This window comes from Rhinoderma darwinii, chromosome 8 (genome assembly GCF_050947455.1).
Source record: "Rhinoderma darwinii isolate aRhiDar2 chromosome 8, aRhiDar2.hap1, whole genome shotgun sequence".
Taxonomy (NCBI): domain Eukaryota; kingdom Metazoa; phylum Chordata; class Amphibia; order Anura; family Rhinodermatidae; genus Rhinoderma; species Rhinoderma darwinii.
In genome coordinates this window covers 53,996,173-54,015,463 of record NC_134694.1, presented here as the reverse complement: position 1 = coordinate 54,015,463, position 19,291 = coordinate 53,996,173, and the positions used below count along the sequence as shown (strand labels likewise).

The following is a 19,291-nucleotide window of genomic DNA, read 5'->3' as shown; positions in this document are numbered from 1 at the left end:
ATATGTGTACTTTTTTAACGTTTTCAATTTTTTTCCTATAATAATAGACTTTTAAACGTGAAACTTAAACATTTTTATTTTTATTAACTTATTTTAACTTTTTTTTTGTCCCACTAGGGGATATGAAGGCATGAAGCCCTGATCGCTATTCTAATACACTGCACTACCTACATAGTGCAGTGTATTAGAGCTGTCAGCTATTCACTGACAGCAAGCCTATTAGGCTTCGACTCCCGACGGGGCCTAATAGGCTTCCGCACTAGGAAGCCATTGTTAGGCTACGGTTGCCATAGCAACCATTGGCACCCCCCACGGTTGCCATTAGCAACCATAGGGTGCGATCTAACCACCTAGATGCAGCGATCACTTTGATCGTTGTATCCAATGAGTTAATCGGCTGGATCGGAGCCTAGCTCCATTCCTGGCCATTACAGCGGGGTGTCGGACTGCCGATACCCGGCGGTGATGGCGCTGGCTCAGCTTCTGAGCCAGCACCATCACATACACATTCTCATGGAGCTGTGATTGGTCAGTCTGCTGTGACTGACCAATCAGAGGAATTGCCAGTCGGGGACCACTGTGATTGGTCCCCTGCCGTCTTACTGTGCCGATCAACTGTCATAAACAGTTGATGGCACAGTTCTGTCACCCTGTCCTTTGACAGGGTGCCAGTTTTTAGCCAGGACGCACCGGTACGTCCCGGTGCCTTAACCCGTTAGTGACCGGCCCATCGTGTTTCTACGTCGGTCACTAACGGGCCTTATTCCGATGCCATAGACTTTTTACGTCGCGGCATCGGAATAAGTAAACAGAGCAGGGAGCTGTCAAATCTCCCTGTTCTCAGCTGCTAGAGGCAGCTGAGGGCTGGGAGCGTCCCTGCTGCGCCGTGTGAGATCGATATTAGTATCGATCTCACACGTTTAACCCCTCAGATGCGGTGCTCAATAGCGAGCACCGCATCTGAGTGGTTTTGGAGAGAGGGATCGCCGAGTGTCTGTGTCTCTAATGGCAGCCGGGGGTCTAATAAAGGCCCCCAGGTCTGCCTGGAGTGAATGCCTGCTAGATCATGCCGCAACGGACAGGCAGTAATACACTGCAATACAAAAGTATTGCAGTGTATTATAAATGCGATCGCAGAATCGCATATTATAGTCCCCTAATGGGACTAGTAAAAAAGTGAAAAAAAAGTTTAATAAAGTTAATTTAAAAAAAATGTGAAAAAAAATGAAAAACCCAGCTTTTCCCCTTACAAACTGCTTTACTATTAAAAAAACAAAATAAAGTTAAAAAGTTACACATATTTGGTATCGCCGCGTCCGTAACGACTATAAATCTATTACATTATTTAACCCGCACGGTGAACGCCGTAAAAAAATGAATAAAAAACTATGGAAAAATTGCTATTTTCTGTGAATCCTGACTTTAAAAAAATTTGATAAAAAGTGATCAAAAAGTCGCATCTACTCCAAAATAGTACCAATAAAAACTACAAGTCTTCCCGCAAAAAAAAGCCCTCATGCATCCGCATCGGCGAAAAAATAAAAACGTTACGGCTCTTCAAATATGGAGACACAAAAACAAATAATTTAGAAAAAAAAGCGTTTTTACTGTGTAAAAGTAGTAAAACATACAAAAACTATACAAATTTGGTATCGTTGCAATCGTAAAAACCCGCTGTTATTAAAGTTATTGTGTTATTTATACCACACGGTAAACGGCGTAGATTTAGGACGCAAAAAAGAGTGGCGAAATTTCAGATTTTTTTTTATTCCCCCCCAAAAAAAGTTAATAAAAGTTAATCAATAAATAATATGTACCTAAAAATGGTGCTATTAAAAAATACAATTTGTCCCGCAAAAAACAAGACCTTATACAGCTATGTCGACGAAAAAATAAAAAGGTTATAGCTCTTGGAATGCGACGATTGAAAAACGTAAAAAATAGCTTGGTCATTAAGGTCCAAAATAGGCTGGTCATTAAGGGGTTAAAGCACTGCACTACAGTAAGTACCGGTGCGTCCTGGTGCGGTAAGGGGTTAAAGAAGCTGTTAAAGAGGCTCTGTCACCACGTTATAAGTGGCCTATATTGTACATGATATGATCGGTGCTGTAATGTAGATTACAGCAGTGTTTTTTATTTAGAAAAACTATCATTTTTGACGGAGTTATGACCTATATTAGCTTTATGCTAATGAGTTTCTCAATGAACAACTGGGCGTGTTTTACTATATGACCAAGTGGGCGTTGTACAGAGGAGTGTATGACGCTGACAAATCAGAGTCGTACACTTCTCTCCATTCATTTACACTGCAGATAGCGATATAGCTATATCGCTATCTGCAGCCACATAAACACACTATAACGCTACTCATGTGTCATGACAATGAATATACATTATCTCCAGCCAGGACGTGATGTGTATTCATTCTCCTGACCACTTCTGTAGCGTCTCTGTGAGTTACAGCACAGCACAGCGAGATCTCACAGAGACGCTACAGAAGTGGTCAGGATTCTGAATACACATCACGTCCTGGCTGGAGGTAATGTATATTCATTGTCATGACACATGAGTAGCGTTATAGTGTGTTTATGTGGCTGCAGATAGCGATATAGCTATATCTCTATTTGCAGTATAAATGAATGGAGAGGAGTGTATGACGCTGATTGGTCAGTGTCATACACTCCTCTGTACAACGCCCACTTGGTCATATAGTAAAACGCGCCCAGTTCTCAATTGAGAAAGTTATTAGCATAAAGCTAATATAGGTCATAACTCCATCAAAAATGATCATTTTTCTAAATAAAAAACACTGCTGTAATCTACATTACAGCGCAGATCACATCATGTACAAGACAGGGCACTTATAATGTGGTGACAGTGCCTCTTTAAGTTAAAGGGTCTGCGCTTTTCCCAGAAACAGCGTCACTCTGACCATGAACTGTGTCTGGTCTTGTAGCTCAACCCCATTCAAGTAAAAAAGCAGACTCTTTTTCTGATCCCATACAACCCCTTTTACGCATTTCCATTCCTTCTGAAGTCACACCCTAAAGAAACGGGCTCTACACACCAATATAAGTTTATGTTACACTGCTAATGTGTGGAATGGTCACTACAGAGCAATATAAGGTGATTTCAAACTATACAATTCTTCATTAATTCAAGGCTGTCCATAACATACAAGGCAGTCCATAATATGTACCTTCCATAAATCTCTGCCCTATCTCCATATACCTCCCCACACATAGTCTTTGGTCCTCACAAGATCTTATGCTTTGCTCTAATCTTATCTGCTCTTCACATCACGCTGTAATGGCTGGGATCAAAGTTATCGCCAATCATGGTTAATTAACCCCTTAGGTGCTGCACCAATAGCCATTGCGGAATCTACTTTCACCCATCGGCGCCCCGCTTAGCCAAAGAAGGCAACACAGCAGTTGGGATTTATGTTTTGCTCCACTCTTTGAACCCTTAACGCAATCTCACGTAAGTATATGTGACAGTCGTTAAGTAATGTATGGAGCGGGCTCAAGGGCTGAGTACGCTCCGTGTTGAGCAGGTTTTGGCTGTATGTTACCGCCAACACCTCACTGCCCCAGCAGATTCCGCTCATTTAACCCCTTAGATGCCGCAGTAAATAGCGACCACAGCATCTAGGCCGTTAGGAAGAGGGGGTGGTACCCTCCGACAGCCCATCGCCCCCCCTCGTTTTGATTGCAGGGTGCTGATGGTTGTCATGGCAACCTGGGGGCCTAATGAATACCCCCAGGTGTGCCATAATTGTGCTCCTATTAATTCCCCCTCTGGGGTTTGGTTCTATTTGTTGTATTCCTTTGAATCTCATAGTCTTAGGATCCCCCCCATGTGTCGACCTTACATGTCTCGCAATTGGGGTACCTCTTTTGTTTAGAATGTCATTATGATGGTCTCTTATTCATCTTCTGAACTCACGCTTCGTCTTCCCTATATAATCCTTGGGGCAAGCACATCTGGCCAAATAGATAACCCCCCTTTGTCTTACAGTTAATTAACTATTTATTTGTGTATTCTACACCTGTAGTTGTACTTGTAAATGTTTTAGACAGCAGTATGGCTCCACATGCCAAACTTCTGCCACATCTGAGTGTCACCAAAGGTCTCCTATTTAGCCAGCATTTTTGATGAGGTTCTGCTGTGAAATGACTCTAAAAAAGTTTGTATTTTAGGCTCTTATTTTGCCTAAACGTTATGTGGGGCCATACTCCTATTGCCTTCCTAAGATCCTCATCCTCCATTAGAATCCCCCAATGTTTTTTAATACATTCTCTCATCTGCAGGTGAACACCGTCATAGATCCCTATGACACGCATTATTTTGTCCTTGGGTTCTCTCTGCTTGTTCGATACCAATAGATCACTTCTCTTGGTGCATTATTAAATGCCTCTTTAACCCCTTACCGCACCAGGACGCACCGGTACGTCCTGTATTGCAGTGCTTTAAGGCACCGGGACGTACCGATGCGTCCTGGCTAAAAACTGTCACCCTGTCAAAGGACAAGGTGACAGAACTGTGCCGTCAACTGTTTATGACAGTTGATCGGCACAGTAAGATGGCAGGGGACGAATCACAGCGGTCTCCTGCCGGCGATCGCTGTGATTGGTCAGTCAAAGCAGACTGACCAATCACAGCTCCATGACGTGGTGAATGTGATGGCGCTGGCTCAGAAGCTGAGCCAGCGCTATCACCACCGGTTATTAGCTGTCCGACACCCCTCTGCAACGGCCAGGACCGGAGCTAGGCTCCGATCCGGCTGATTAACTCCTTTGATGCATCGATCAACGCGATCGATGCATCAAAGTGTCTTGTAGCCTGTCGGCAACCGGTCCACTATGGTTGCCTCAGGCGCGGGTGCCAGCTGTTTGTCACAGCTGACATCGTGCTCTAACGGCCAGGACCGGAGCTAGGCTCCGATCCGGCCGATTAACCCCTTAGATGCAGCTATCGCTGCATTTAAGTGATTAGGTCGCACCCTATGGTTGCTAATGACAACCATCGGCACCCGCGGGTGTTCCGATGGTTGCTATGGCAACCGTAGCCTAACAATCACTTCCAAGTACGGAAGCCTATTAGGCCCCACCGGGAGGCGAAGCCTAATAGGCTTGCTGTCAGTGAATAGCTGACAGCTCTAATACACTGCACTATGTAGGTAGTGCAGTGTATTAGAATAGCGATGAGGGCTTCAAGTTCCCTAGTGGGACACAAAAAAAGTTAAAACAAGTTGATAAAAATGTTTTAAAAAAGTTAAAAAAAAATAAGTTTCATGTTAAAAAACATTATAACAGCCTTTTTTCCTATAATAAGTATTTTATTATAGGAAAAAACAAAAAACATTTAAAAAAAAGTACACATATGTGGTATCCCCGCGTCCGTAACGACCCAAACTATAAAAATACAAAAAGTCGCATGTACCCCAAAATTATACCATTAAAAAATGCAGCCCGTCCCGTAAGAACCAAGCCATCCCACAGCTTTTTTGACGGAAAAATAAAAAAGTTATGACTCTCAGAATATGGTGACACAAAAAATAAATTATTTGAAACAAAAGTGATTGTATCGTGCAGACGCTGCAAAGCATAAGAGAAACTATATACATCTGGTATTGCCGTAATCGCACCGACCCGCAGAATAAAGTAAAATTGTCATTCATAGCGCATGGCGAACACCGTAAAAAAAAAAAAAAAAACATCAGAATTGCAGGTTTTTGGTCACCTTGCTTGCCAAAAAAATGAAATATAAAGTGATCAAAGAATCGCATGTACCCCAAAATGGTACCAAGGAAATCTACAGATTGTCCCGCAACAAATAAGCCCCCACCCAGCTCCGGTGGAGAAAAAATAAAGAAGTTCTGGCTCTCAGAATATGGCGATGCAAAATGTGCAGAGTGTCCAAAAGCGGATAAGATCTGGCACCGTTTATCAGTGTGACACCGGCCACACATCTGTGGATAATTATTTATTTAACCAATTATTATACCCTCTTATTATACCCTGATGTACCCCATACAGCTTACATACGCCCCCACATAATAAACTGAAATAACAGCAAAACCCCAAACAAAACTACCACTAAGCAAAATCTGCGCTGCAAAAGCCAAATGGCGCTCCCTCCCTTCTGAGCCCTGCAGCGTGCCCAAGCAGCAGTTTACGTCCACATATATGGCATCGCCATACCCGAGAGAATCCGCTTAACAGTTTGAGGTATTTGTCTTCAGTAGCACATACTGGGCACAAAATATTGTGCACTAAAATGGCACACACCTGTGGAAATTTGCAATTTTCACTTTGCACCATCCACTGAGCATTCATTTCTAATAGAAAAAAAAAACGGTGTGGTCAAAATGCTCACTACACCCCTTAATAAAATGCCTTCAGGGGTGCAGTTTCCAAAATGGGGGTCACTACTTGGGGGTTTGTTTTACTATTTGACCCCAGAGCCCTGCTATTGTGGGCTAATGCTGCGAAAATCACCAAAATAGGCCTCACATGCGCCTTTCACTCTCCTGTCATATGTCCAGGACAGCCCTGTCATATGTCCAGGCAAATGATAAATGCCTTGAGGGGTGTAGTTTACAAAATGGGGTCACCTCTCATGGTTTTACACTCTACTCTGGTACCTAAGGGAGCTCTGCAAATGCGACATGGCGCCCATACACCAGTCCAGTAAAATCTGTGCTCTAAAAGCCACATGGCACTCCTTCCATTTTGAGCTCTGCCATGTGCCCAAACAGCAGTTTAGGGCCACACATGGGGTATTGCCGTACTCGGGAGAAATTGGGTAACAAATAATGTGTTGTTTTTTCTCCTATTACCCATGGTGGAAAAAAAAATTGGGTGCAAAACTATATATTTTTGGAAAAAAAAATGTAATTTTCACTGCATCATTCTAATACAATCTATGAAACACCTGTGGGATCAAAATGCTGAGTACACCCCTAGATGATTACCCTGAGGGGTAAAGTTTCCAAAATGGAGTCACTTCTCAGGGGTTTCTACTGTATGGGTACCTCAGGGGCTCTGCAAATGCGACATGGCTCCCAAAAAACAATCAACCAAAATCTACATGCCAAGTAGAACTCCTGCCATTCTGAGCCCTGCCATGTGTCCAAGCAGCAGTTTATGACCACATATGGGTGTTGCCGTACTCGAGAGATATTGCTTTACAATTGTTGGGGCGCTTTTTCTCCTTTATTCCTTGTGAAAATTAAAAAAATTCAACATTTTAGTGGAAAGAATGTAGATTTTCATTTTCACTGCATAATCCCAATAACTCAGTTGGGTCAAAATGCTCACTATGCCGCTAAATAAATTCCACGAGGGGTATAGTTTCCCAAATGGGGTCACTTTTGCCGGGTTTGCACTATTTTGGCCCCTCAGTGGCTTTGCAAATGTGACATGTGGCCGCAAACCATTCCAGCAAAATTTGAGCTCCAAAAGTCAAATGGCGCTCCGTCCTTTCTAACTTCCGCCATGTGTCCAAACAGCAGTTTATTACCACATATGGGGTATTGCTGCGCTCAGAAGAGTTTGCTTTACAAATATTGGGGTGTTTTTTCTCCTTTATCTATTGTAAAAATGAAAAAATCTGAGCTAAAACTACAGTTTATTAGAAAAAATTGAGATTTTCAATTTCACGGCATAATTCCCATAAATTCAGCAAAAACCGTGTAGGGTCAAAATGCTAACTATACCCCTAGAAAAATTCCTTGAGGGGTGTAGTTTCCAAAATGGGGTCACTTTTGGGGGGTTTCCACTGTTTTGGCACAACAAGACCTCTTCAAACCTGACATGGTGCCTAAAATATATTCTAATAAAATAGAGGCCCCAAAATCCACCAGGTGCTCCTTTGCTTCTGAGGCCGGTGCTTCAGTCCTTTACCACACTAGGGCCACATGTGGGATATTTCTAAAAACTGCAGAATCTGGGCAATAAGTATTGAGTTGCGTTTCTCTTGTAAAACCTTCTGTGTTACAGAAAAAACTGTGTTACAAATGAATTTCGTAAAAAAAAATATTTACATTTGTAAATTTCACCTCTACTTTGCTTTATTTCCTGTGAAATGCCTAAAGGGTTAAAATAATTTCTGAATGCTGTTTTGAATACTTTGAGCTGTGCAGTTTTTAAAATGGGGTGATTTATGGGGACTTTCTAATATATAAGGCCCTCAAAGCCACTTCAGAACTGAACTGGTCCCTGAAAAAATAGCCTTTTGAAATTTTCTTGAAAATGCGAGAAATTGCAGCTAAAGTTCTAAGCCTTGTAACGTCCTAGAAAAATAAAAGGACGTTCAAAAAACGATGCAAACATAAAGTAGACATATAGGAAATGTTAACTAGTAATAGTGGTATTACGATCTGTTTTACAAGCAGATACATTACAATTTAGAAAAATGCACATTTTTGCACATTTTCTCTAAATTTTGGTGTTTTTTGCAAATAAATATTGAATTTAACGACCAAATTTTTTCAGTATCATAAAGTACAATATGTCACGAGAAAACAATCTCAGAATCGCTTGCATAGGCAAAAGCATTCTGGAGTTATTACCACATAAAGTGACACATGTCAGATTTGCAAAAATCGGCTGTGTCCACAGGACCAAAACTGGCTTAGACACTAAGGGGTTAAGGACTCGGTTGGGATAGCCCTTTTGGTGAAATCTATTCATCATATCCTCTGCCTGTATCAGAAAGGCCTTAGTGCTTGAACAGTTCCTTCTGAAGCGGGAGTACTGTCCCTTGGGTATGCCAAGCGCCCCCCTTGGCCCGCAGGACAGGCTAACACTAAACCTGTCAGTCCCGCAGACCTTACAGATATAGGATTCAGTGCAAGATACAGCTGCTCTATATACAGAATACAAAGCAGCTGTATCTCAAAAAGTTAAAATATTTTTTAATAAAATGTATTTAGGAAGTTGCACCAATCACACTGATGCACAATTTTATTTTTATTATTTTTAAAAAACGATTTCAAAGCATCGCCTTCATAGCCTTTAAGCCACATGGCGAACGCGTTAAAAAAGGCAAAAAAAAATGGTGCGCTTGCTTTTTTTTTTCTATTCCCCCCCCAAAATTGTAAAAAGTTAATCAACAATGTATGCGCACCCCAAAATGGTACTATTAAAAAAACTACTTGTCCCACAAAAAACAAGCCCCCATACGACTTAATCGACAGAAAAATAAAAGAGTTATGGCTCTTGGAATGTGACAACTTTCAGGAAATTTGCTTTTATTGTGCATAAAGTGTGAAAACATAAATAAAACTATACATATGTGGTATCGCTGTAATCTTATTGAGCCAAAGAAAAAACGTAACATGTTATGCATCAAGCACAGTGAACGGCGCAAACTTTGTAATGCAAAACAATTTCAGAATTGCTGTTTTTTTCCATTCCCCCAGAAAGAGTTCATAAAAGTTCATCAATAAGTTATATGTACACCAAAAATGCAACTTATCTTGCAAAAAACAAGTACTCGTACACCTACATCTACGGAAAACCATCTTATTACCATCGAAAAGCGGCGACACGATAAATTCTGGAATCTTGAAGGCCAAAACAGGCTAGGTCCTGAAGGGGTTGTCCTGTCCCTAAAAATTGGGGTTGTCCTGTCCCTAAAAATTGATAGTCTATTCTGAAGATAGGCCATCAATACCTGATGGGTCGGAGTCCGACTCCCAGGACCCCTGCCGATCAGCTATTTTGAAGGGGGTGCAGCACTCGTACGAGCGCTGCTTCCCCTTCATTTCTACTTGCTTACTGTGAATTCTTGACACACATGTAGCGGCGATTCACAGGTATTGCAGTCTTCTTCTGCAATTCACTTCAACAGCAGAAGAAGCTGCAAAACGGTGAATCGCCACTACATCCATGTCGACAATTCATAGTGAACAAGTAGAAATGAAGGGGAAGCAGCGCTACATAGCAGCTGATCGGAGGGATCCCGGGAGTCGATCTCCGACCCATCGGCTATGGGATGGCTTATCCCGCAAAAAATAAGCCCTTATACCACTTAATCGACGGAAAAATCAAGACTTTACGGCTCTCGGAATTTGGCGAAACAAAATAAATTTTCTTTTTTACACTTAGGTTTTTACTTGTAAAAGTAGTCAAATATAGAAAAACCTACACATATGTGGTATCGGCGTAATCGTATTGACCCATAGAATAAAATGAATATGTTGTTTTAATTGTACAGTGAATTCCGTAAAAATGACGCACAAAAAACCATGGCGGAATCGCTGTTTTTTTCATTTTCTACCCCATAAATAATTTTTTTCCCGTTTCCTAGTACATTATACGGCAAAATAAATGCTGCTACAAAAAACTACAACTTGTCCCGCAAAAATCAAGCCCTCATAGTACTATATCGACAGAAAAATAAAGGCGTTATGGCCTTTGGAAGGTGGGGAGGGAAAAATGAAAATCTGAAAAAGGGCTGCGGCGTGAAAGGGTTATAATTGACGGATAACTCAGGGCAAAAGTGTCCCACAACTGCTATTACATCTTGAAGGTTTTGTGACAAAGGATGCATCAAAAAGAAGACTCAGGAGCGAAGAAATTGCATTGTTGTTAAGATTTAGAGAACATGTTCTGTAACCAAAATATAATCTGTTTCATGTAAAACAGACTAATTCAAATTAGTATTGATTATATCCTATAAGAGACATCAAATAATAACTTTCTTACCATAGTCATTTACCATAGTCTTTTAGACTTTATTTTCTGCATTTAACCATAGCTTATTTACTCCGAAATTGTTTTTCAATAGTTTTGATATTCTTGAGTAATTTTTTTTTCACATTTCTTTGTGTTTTTTGTAGGATATTAGATAATAACAGAGTTACCAAGATTGTCTCTGGAGCATTCACGGGTCTGAATTCTCTGTATTTCTTGTAAGTCTTTTTACGTATACCTAATTATGACTGAAGATCAGACTAACTCATTAGGGAGTATAAATCCATTCAATAGGCATACTTACTCTTAAAGAGGCTCTGTCACCAGATTCTCAAATCCCTATTGCCTATTGCATGTGATCGGCGCTGCAATGTAGATAACAGTAACGTTTTGTTTTTTTTAAAAACTTTCATTTTTGGCCAAGTTATGAGCTATTTTATATATATGCAAATGAGCTTTGAAATGGACAACTGGGCGTATTTTTTTTTTGCGTATTTCCAACTGGGCGTGTATTGTGTTTTTAACTACTTGTTTTACTAACTGGGGGTTGTGAATAGAAGTGTATGATGCTGACGAATCAGTGACCAATCAGCATCATGCACTCCTCTCTATTCATTTACACAGCAGCATCACGTTCTTACTAGAACGATGTGCAGCCACATACACAGACATTAACGTTAATCAAGTGTCCTGATAATGAATACACATGACCTCCAGCCTGGACGTCATGTGTATTCAGAATCCTGACACTTCTGAATCTTTTCTGTGAGATTCCAGCAAGCCACGCATAATTTCGCGAGATTATGATCTAAATGAGATTTTGTTTCCCTTGCTGGAAATCTCACAGAAAAGATTCAGAAGTGTCAGGATTCTGAATACACATGACGTCCAGGCTGGAGGTCATGTGTATTCATTATCAGGACACTTGATTAACGTTAATGTCTGTGTATGTGGCTGCACATCGTTCTAGTAAGAACGTGATGCTGCTGTGTAAATGAATGGAGAGGAGTGCATGATGCTGACTGGTCACTGATTCATCAGCATCATACACTTCTATTCACAACGCCCAGTTAGTAAAACCAGTAAACACGCCCAGTTAAAAACACAATACACGCCCAGTTGGACGTACGATAAAAAACACGCCCAGTTGTCCATTTAATACCTCATTTGCATATATATAAAATAGCTCATAACTTGGCCAAAAATGAAAGTTTTTTTTTTTTAAAAAACACGTTACTGTTATCTACATTGCAGCGCCGATCACATGCAATAGGAGATAGGGATTTGAGAATCTGGTGACAGAGCCTCTTTAACTTGTAAAGTCCTGACAGATGACAGAAAAAAAAAATCAGCACATTACATTGATTTCTTTTATTGATTAGCAGCTAAAATGAAATGATAAAATAATATGCTTTGAACACTTAAGAATCATTTTAGGTTTCTTCTTCCTCCCCAGTTATCAGAGCAGTTAAGAAAACATAATCATGTTTACTAGGACTAATGAATTTTTTTGTTGGGCTGCACAATGAATTAAAAGAAACCTCTTTCCATATGCCCTATTATGGCATATGAACATCATATAGGGGGTCCCCTACTCGGGAACACCAATATGAGCCAGAACAGACAACTGTTCTGTAACAGCATTTCCCGCTCTGGCAAACATAAGGCATCCCTGTGTTACATGGATAACCATTTATCTGAATGACTGACTTGCAATACTACATTTCAAATACTTCTCTGGCAAAGTCAGCTTTGTGGGGGGTACCGACAGACAGACTCAAGGCAAGCAGATGATTTGATTTGATGAATCAACCCCTTTAACACAATAAAAGAAATAAGATTATATTTGTTTTTGTTTTCATTAAGGTACATGCTCAACAATTCTATTAGTGAAATTCCAAAGAATTCCTTATGTTCAGAAATGCCCCGTCTCAACTGGCTGTGAGTAACCAATGTAATAAATGACTATTTAATAACAACTTCATGACTGACAAGTGTCCAGGATTCTGTTATTCTCAAATACTTGGCGCTGCCACAATATGCCACACATCTTCCCTGATGGAAGAGATCAATCATAGATCTCTTTTGACCAAGTGAATTTTTCAACTATCATTTCAAACTGTAGAGAACAAGTGACAGAAGTTCCTGTAAGAGAGGAGTGCAGGACCATGTAAGAATATATTTTGTTGTATAATAGGAACACTGTAGCTGGCACATTGTTAGAGGAATTGCTATAGCAGTAAACTGGGCAATAATAACTGCAATTTTATTATTTTCTGGTCACTACTATGAGACATGCCCAATATTATGGCTAATTCTCTGAGACCGATACAGTGCGATTTCTCAATTCTATGTGGATATTTTATTGTGCTAACATTACTATTTGGCTTACTGTATTGTATGGACAAGGTGGGCTGGTGTGCACAATTACAGGACACTGGGTTTTCTTTAATGGATGCTGTGTAAAACCCTTTTATTATTAAATAATAGTTTTCTTGTTCTTAGGGACCTGGAGGGAAATCAGATACATACAATCCGTGAATCTGTCTTTCAAGAGTGTATAACCGTCCTGTGAGTATAACCTGCTTACAGTAAAACCTTCTGTTTTGCCTCCATGCTTCTAATACACAGTGGACAGTTTGTGCAATTTCTCTATTGGTAATTTTTTTGTTGCAGAAAATCAATTCTACTATAAAGTCATAAACTATCATTAAACTGTTTGACTATCTGTTTCTGTATATTTGTAACTATCCCTAAACAAATACACTTTGCTTCCCATATGAGGCTCTACTGTGCTAGATTAGATATTGTAGAAAATACTCAATTGTATTCGCTTAGTTCAGATTTTTCTGCTTCTGGATGTAATTAAGAATGTTTATATTCACTTATAGCAAGCAGAAAATATGTCAAGGAACTAAAAACAAAAGGTATATTATACGCTATAAAGTTAATAAGCATTTTTTATATAAGACTGGACAACCCTTTTAAATTTAAAGTGCAAAACCTTAAAAAGCTGTTTAAAAAGTAAAAATTTTTTTTTTTACGGAGATTTAAAATACATGCTAAAACCAACAGCATTTTTTACAGTGTATCCCCACCATCTCTGCTCTAACTATTAGAAATAAAAATGGCATAAAAAAACCCAAACATTTCAAACATCAAAAACTTGACATGAGTGCAAATTTAGGTAGAGACCTAGTACTAGCCCAAATCCTCCGTAAATATACGTCACTGGGAGATTCTTAGCGGACGGCAGCATACATTTATGTTGCTGTGATTTTGGGTGCATAGAAGTTGTGCCCATGAAATCATCTGAGGGGGTGTGACTGTTTAACCCTTATAATGCTGTAATGAATATAGATCACTGCATCACAACGGAGGGTGAAATCTTTTGTCACCAGATTGAAAGCCCAACTATAGCAATCACGGGCTGATGGTTTTAAGATACAGCCTAACAAAGGCCCTCCGTGCTGTCCTGGGTTAATTCCTTTTGGGGCATACCTGAGGAATTGATTTGAATACATAGGTATTTCAAAGCATTACAATGAGGAAAAAAAGTTCCCTTTTGGGAAACAAAAATGGTAAATAAGAGTTTAAAAGCTATGTTGACCTTTAAAATCGTTTTTTAATTTTTTTTAAATAAAAATGTTTATCAGTGGGTTTTGTGCAACTTTCTAAATAGTTTTTATTGAAAATTATTTTTACTTTTTGAGATACAGATGCTTTGTATCCTGTATACAGAGCTGCTGTATCTTGCGCTGAGACCTGAATCCGTCAGGTCAGCGGCACTGATGGGTTCAGTGACAGCGGGTTCTGCCATTATGAACTCAGACGTGATTGTTAACAGCTCACGCAGGACCTACTGTCTCTGAACCCATCAGTGTCGCTGACCTGATAGATACAGGTATCAGCGCACAATACAGCAGCTGTATATCCAGGATACAAAGCAGCTGTATCTAAAAAAGTAAAAATAATTTTTAATAAAAAGTAATTACAAAGTTGAACCAAACACACTGATACACAAATATATATATATATATATATATATATATATATATATATATATATATATATATATATATATATATATATATATATATATATTTAAATTTAACGATTTCAAAGGTGTACATCGCTTTCACTAAAATATTTTGCTGAAAAAACAAATGCACAAAAAATAAAGAATAATCACGATTGTTATTTTTTTTTTAAAAACGTATTTACTTAATAAAAGTCATAAAACGTATATAAAATATACATATATTTTAGAACTCCTTAATCATTACAACCCAGATGTCACTGTTTCACATGCTTCCAGGCTGGGCAGCCGATCATTTCATTGATCTGGGCAGCCGATCAGCTGACTGATCTGGCCAGCCTGCTAGGGTACTGAGACGCTGCATCAATCAGCTGTCAGGTCTAGCGTCCACTCACATTAGGCAGTGCCATATTTAAAGTGTCTCCGCCGAGTCTCATGTGCCAGTAATTGTTTATTCTACCTTGCTCTACTGTTACTGCAACTCTGCTAAATATCTCAGTTTGGACTTCTCTGTTTGATTTGAATTATTTCTGCTTGTCAGTTTAGTTTCTATGTTTGAACCTGGGTATTTCTTGGTTTAGTGTGGAGTGGATATTGTCCTTCAGGATTTGTTACGTGCTTTCTGATTTACCTTTAACTTGTACTACTGGATTTATTACGTACTCTCTGGTTACCCTTTTACTGTTATTGTCCTTATGAATTTATTACATGCTTTCTGGTTTGCCTTTACTTTTCAAATACCGTTCTACTTGTACTGCCAGTCAGTGGCTGCTCAGTGATCATCCTGATATTCTGTAGCTTCTAACAGGGATTGCTCAGGATTACAAGGAGATTCCTGATAGTGGGATTGTTCTTATCAGAGCAATAGTTCTGCTGTAGTTAAGGCTCCTCTAGAGTAAGTGTCATGTTGGGTACATAGACCCACTGGGCTGTACCGCCTTGACGGTATGGCAGCTGGCCAACAGGACACAGGTCACAGTCTATAGTTCATATAGGTTTACCTGTGGTAGCTCAGACAGTAGCAAGAAAGGCTCGGATGGGACTAGGCAGCTGGCAGACACCAGGCGTGGTGTATCAGGACAGGTGTGGTACTCAGCGCAGCATGACTCCAACTCAATACGGCACTTGGACCAGGATAGCACGGGATACAGGTTACAGGTAGCAGGAACGGGAAACACTGGGAACTGAAAAAACACTTAGGAGACCATTTGCAAAGACAGACTAGGGTAACGACAACAAAACTCATGCACTGCAGGTAGGGGCAGAGCCCTTCTTATAGTCCAGGGTGATCTGGGAGCAATCAGCTCAATCTCACACATGTGTGCGCTATGGCTCCATAAGGCTGGACTGAGCTCGCGAGCGCACCCTAGTGGTGGCTGCGGAACAGGACGGCCGCATGTGCAGGCATCTCTGGAGAGAAGGGCGTCGACAGGATGGGAGGAGTTCGTGGTTCAGCGACCACGGACGTTATAATATCCCTCCTCTTACGCCCCCTCCTCTTGGGACCAGAACAAGAGAGAAACTTCTTAATGAGGGTAGGAGCATTGACATTTTCCTCTGGATCCCAGGACCTCTCTACTGGACACAAATCCTCTCCAATCTACTAAATAAAAGGTTCTTCCTCTTATTTTTTTGGTGTCCAGGATCTCCTTATCCTCAAATATCTCAGCAGAACTGCTGGGGACAGCTGCAGAGCTAAGAGTCTTAGAGTAGCAGTTCAGGACCACCGGCTTCAGGAGGGAGACATGGAAGGAGTTGGGGATCTTGAGGGTAAGAGGCAGCCAAAGCTTGTAGGCAACAGGGTTGATCTGCTGTAGAATCTCGAAGGATCCGAGGAACCTGGGAGCAAACTTGTATGATGGCACTCTCAGTCGGATATTCCTGGAGGACAGCCAGACCTTGGTGCCTGGGAAAAATTGAGGAGGTTCTCTTCTCGTGTCTGCCTTCCGTTTCATGCCGTCGACCGCCAGTAGAATGGAGGATTGAGTCTGCTGCCAGATCTGCAGGAAGTCCCTAAAAGCAGAATCAGCTGCTGGTACCTCAGACATAATGGACACTGGGAGAGGAATTCGTGGGTGATGGTCGTAGACAATGAAGAACGGTGTGGTTCTTGTGGACTCGCTAGTGTGATTATTGTACGAGAACTCGGCCCACGGAAGAAGCTGCACCCAATCATCATGCTTCCTGGAGATAAAGTGTTATAGATCTCCATAATCTGATTTATTCTCTCGACTTGACCATTGGACTGGGGATGGTAGGCTGAGGAAAAGTCCAACTACACACTGAGGCGTCCGCAGAAGGCTCTCCAGCAGAGGCAAGCCGTACAGACGGAAGATGTGTTGGATGAAGAGATTGGCCAGTCGGGAAGCAGAAGTTAGGCCAGTCAGTGGAACAAAATTAGCCATCTTGGAGAATCGGTCCACCACCACCCAAACTGTACTGCATCCAGCAGAGGGAGGCAGATCCATGACAAAGTCCATAGCAATATGTTGCCAGGATTATTCTTCTGTCTGCCAGACACACAAAAGTCCTCCCCGGGGGAATGTCTCTAACTTGCAGAGGGTTGACAGGGATGATGCAGGATGGATCAATGATATTCTGTGGAGACTCCATAGTGTCCTCTGTCTCGAACGACCTGGACAAGGTATTGGCCTTCACATTCTTGTCGGCCAGATGGTAGTAGAGCTCAAACTGGAACCGGACAAAGAACAGCGACCACCTGGCCTGATGGGGATTCAGTCGTTGGGTCATTTGGAGATAGGTGACGTTCGTGTGGTCCGTGAATATCAGGATGGGAAGAACTGCGCCCTATAGTAAATGTCTCCACTTCTCCAGAGCCAATTTGATGGCCAGTAACTCCTGATCCCCAATCGAGTAGTTGCGTTCTGCGGAAGAGAAGAGTTTAGAGTAATAGCCACATACCATAGTCTTGACCTTGGAACCTCTCTGGAACAGGAATGCACCAGCACAGACAGAGGAGGCGTCCACCTCCAATGAGAACTGTCGAGATACATCTGGATGATGGAGGATAGAGGTTGACGTGAAGGCACTCTTCAGGCTATTAAATGCGTATTCCGCCTCAGGAGTCCACACCTTGGCATTCATGCCTTTCTTGGTGAGGGTAGAGATAGGAGATGTCAGTGAGGAGAAGTTTGGAATGAACTGTTGTAGAAATTAGCGAATCCCAGGAAGCGCTGTATGGTCCTCAAGCCTTGAGGGTGTGGCCATTCCAGGATGGCATTTACCTTCTCAGGATCCATTTGAGGCCTTGATCCGAGATGATGTAGCCCAAGAAGGGTAGAGCATTTTTCTCAAACACGTACTTCTCCAACTTGGCATAGAGGCGATTCTCCCTTAACTGCAGCAAAACTTGACAGACATGTCTGTGATGAGTCATTGGATCTGGAGAAAAAAATCAAGATGTCATCAAAATAGACCACAACACAAACATAGAGGAGGTCATCTCTATGGAAGACCGTGGGAGCGTTACACAGGCCGAAGGGCATTACTAGATATTCATAGTGTCTGTCACGGGTGTTAAATGCCGTCTTCCATTCGTCACCCTGGTGAATCCAGATTAGGTTGTAAGCCCCACACAAGTCTAGCTTCGAAAAAATCTTGGCTCCTATACAATCAAACAGTTCAGAAATCAATGGCAATGGAAAACTATTTTTTACCGTGATCTGGTTGAGACCCTAATAGTTGATGCAGGGATGCAGAGAACCATCCTTTTTCTTTACAAAGAAGAACCCGGCTCCTGCCGGGAAGGAAGACTTCCGTATGAAGCCCCTCTCCAAGTTTTCCTTAACATAGGCGGACATGGACTGAGTCTCTGGCAAGGAGAGAGGATATACCCTACCACGGGGAAGGGATGCACATGGAATCAGCTCGATAGGACAGTCATATGCCCGGTGTGAGGGTAGCATCTCCGCCTCTTTCTTGCTGAAGACATCTGAGAACGCAGAATAATGACAAGGCAATCCTGCCAAGGACTGAGGCAGAGGAGGCTGAGCCATATGAACCTGTACCAGGCAGCGGTTGAGACACTCGGGACCCCACTGGAGAACCTTTTCAAAATTCCAGTCCAGGACTGGGGCATGTAGTCGGAGCCAGGGCAGGCCCAGCAGCACAGGGTTGACAGCCTTAGCTAGGACAAAGAACGAGAGGAGCTCGGAATGGAGGGCTCCCACTTGGAGCCTCAGCGGCTTGGTCACAGCTACAACCGGGTCTGGCAGAGGTAGTTCATTCACAGATGCAACCATCAAAGGCCTCTCCAGAGGGGTTGTGGGCAACTGGAGAAGATCCACCAGGTCTCTCCGAAATAAGTTAGCTGCGGATCCAGGAGTCCAGATAAGCAGCGTCCCGGTGCGTTTTTTCGCCTTACATTATTATCACGGGAATGTACAATTTAGAGAAAAAGCCTTCTTCACCCAGGGTTGTCTCTCCAACCAACCCTAGGCTCTGGGGCTTTTGGGGGCACAGACGCACAAGATGGCCTCCGAGGCTTCACTACAGACAGAGTCCCAAAGTGCATCTGTGATGTCTC

General features: G+C 41.7%; 1 protein-coding gene across 4 annotated transcripts in view; it reads left to right on the top strand.

The window, feature by feature from the left end:
* The window catches only part of LOC142659478 (relaxin receptor 1-like), a 635,204-nt gene that overhangs the window by 406,258 nt on the left and 209,655 nt on the right, over positions 1-19,291 (top strand). For all 4 annotated transcript variants that reach the window (XM_075835648.1, XM_075835650.1, XM_075835649.1 and 1 more), the window contains exons 8-10: positions 10,853-10,924; positions 12,573-12,647; positions 13,212-13,277. In XM_075835648.1, coding sequence (XP_075691763.1) covers positions 10,853-10,924; positions 12,573-12,647; positions 13,212-13,277 — 213 coding nt within the window. The remainder of the gene's footprint in view (positions 1-10,852; positions 10,925-12,572; positions 12,648-13,211; positions 13,278-19,291) is intronic.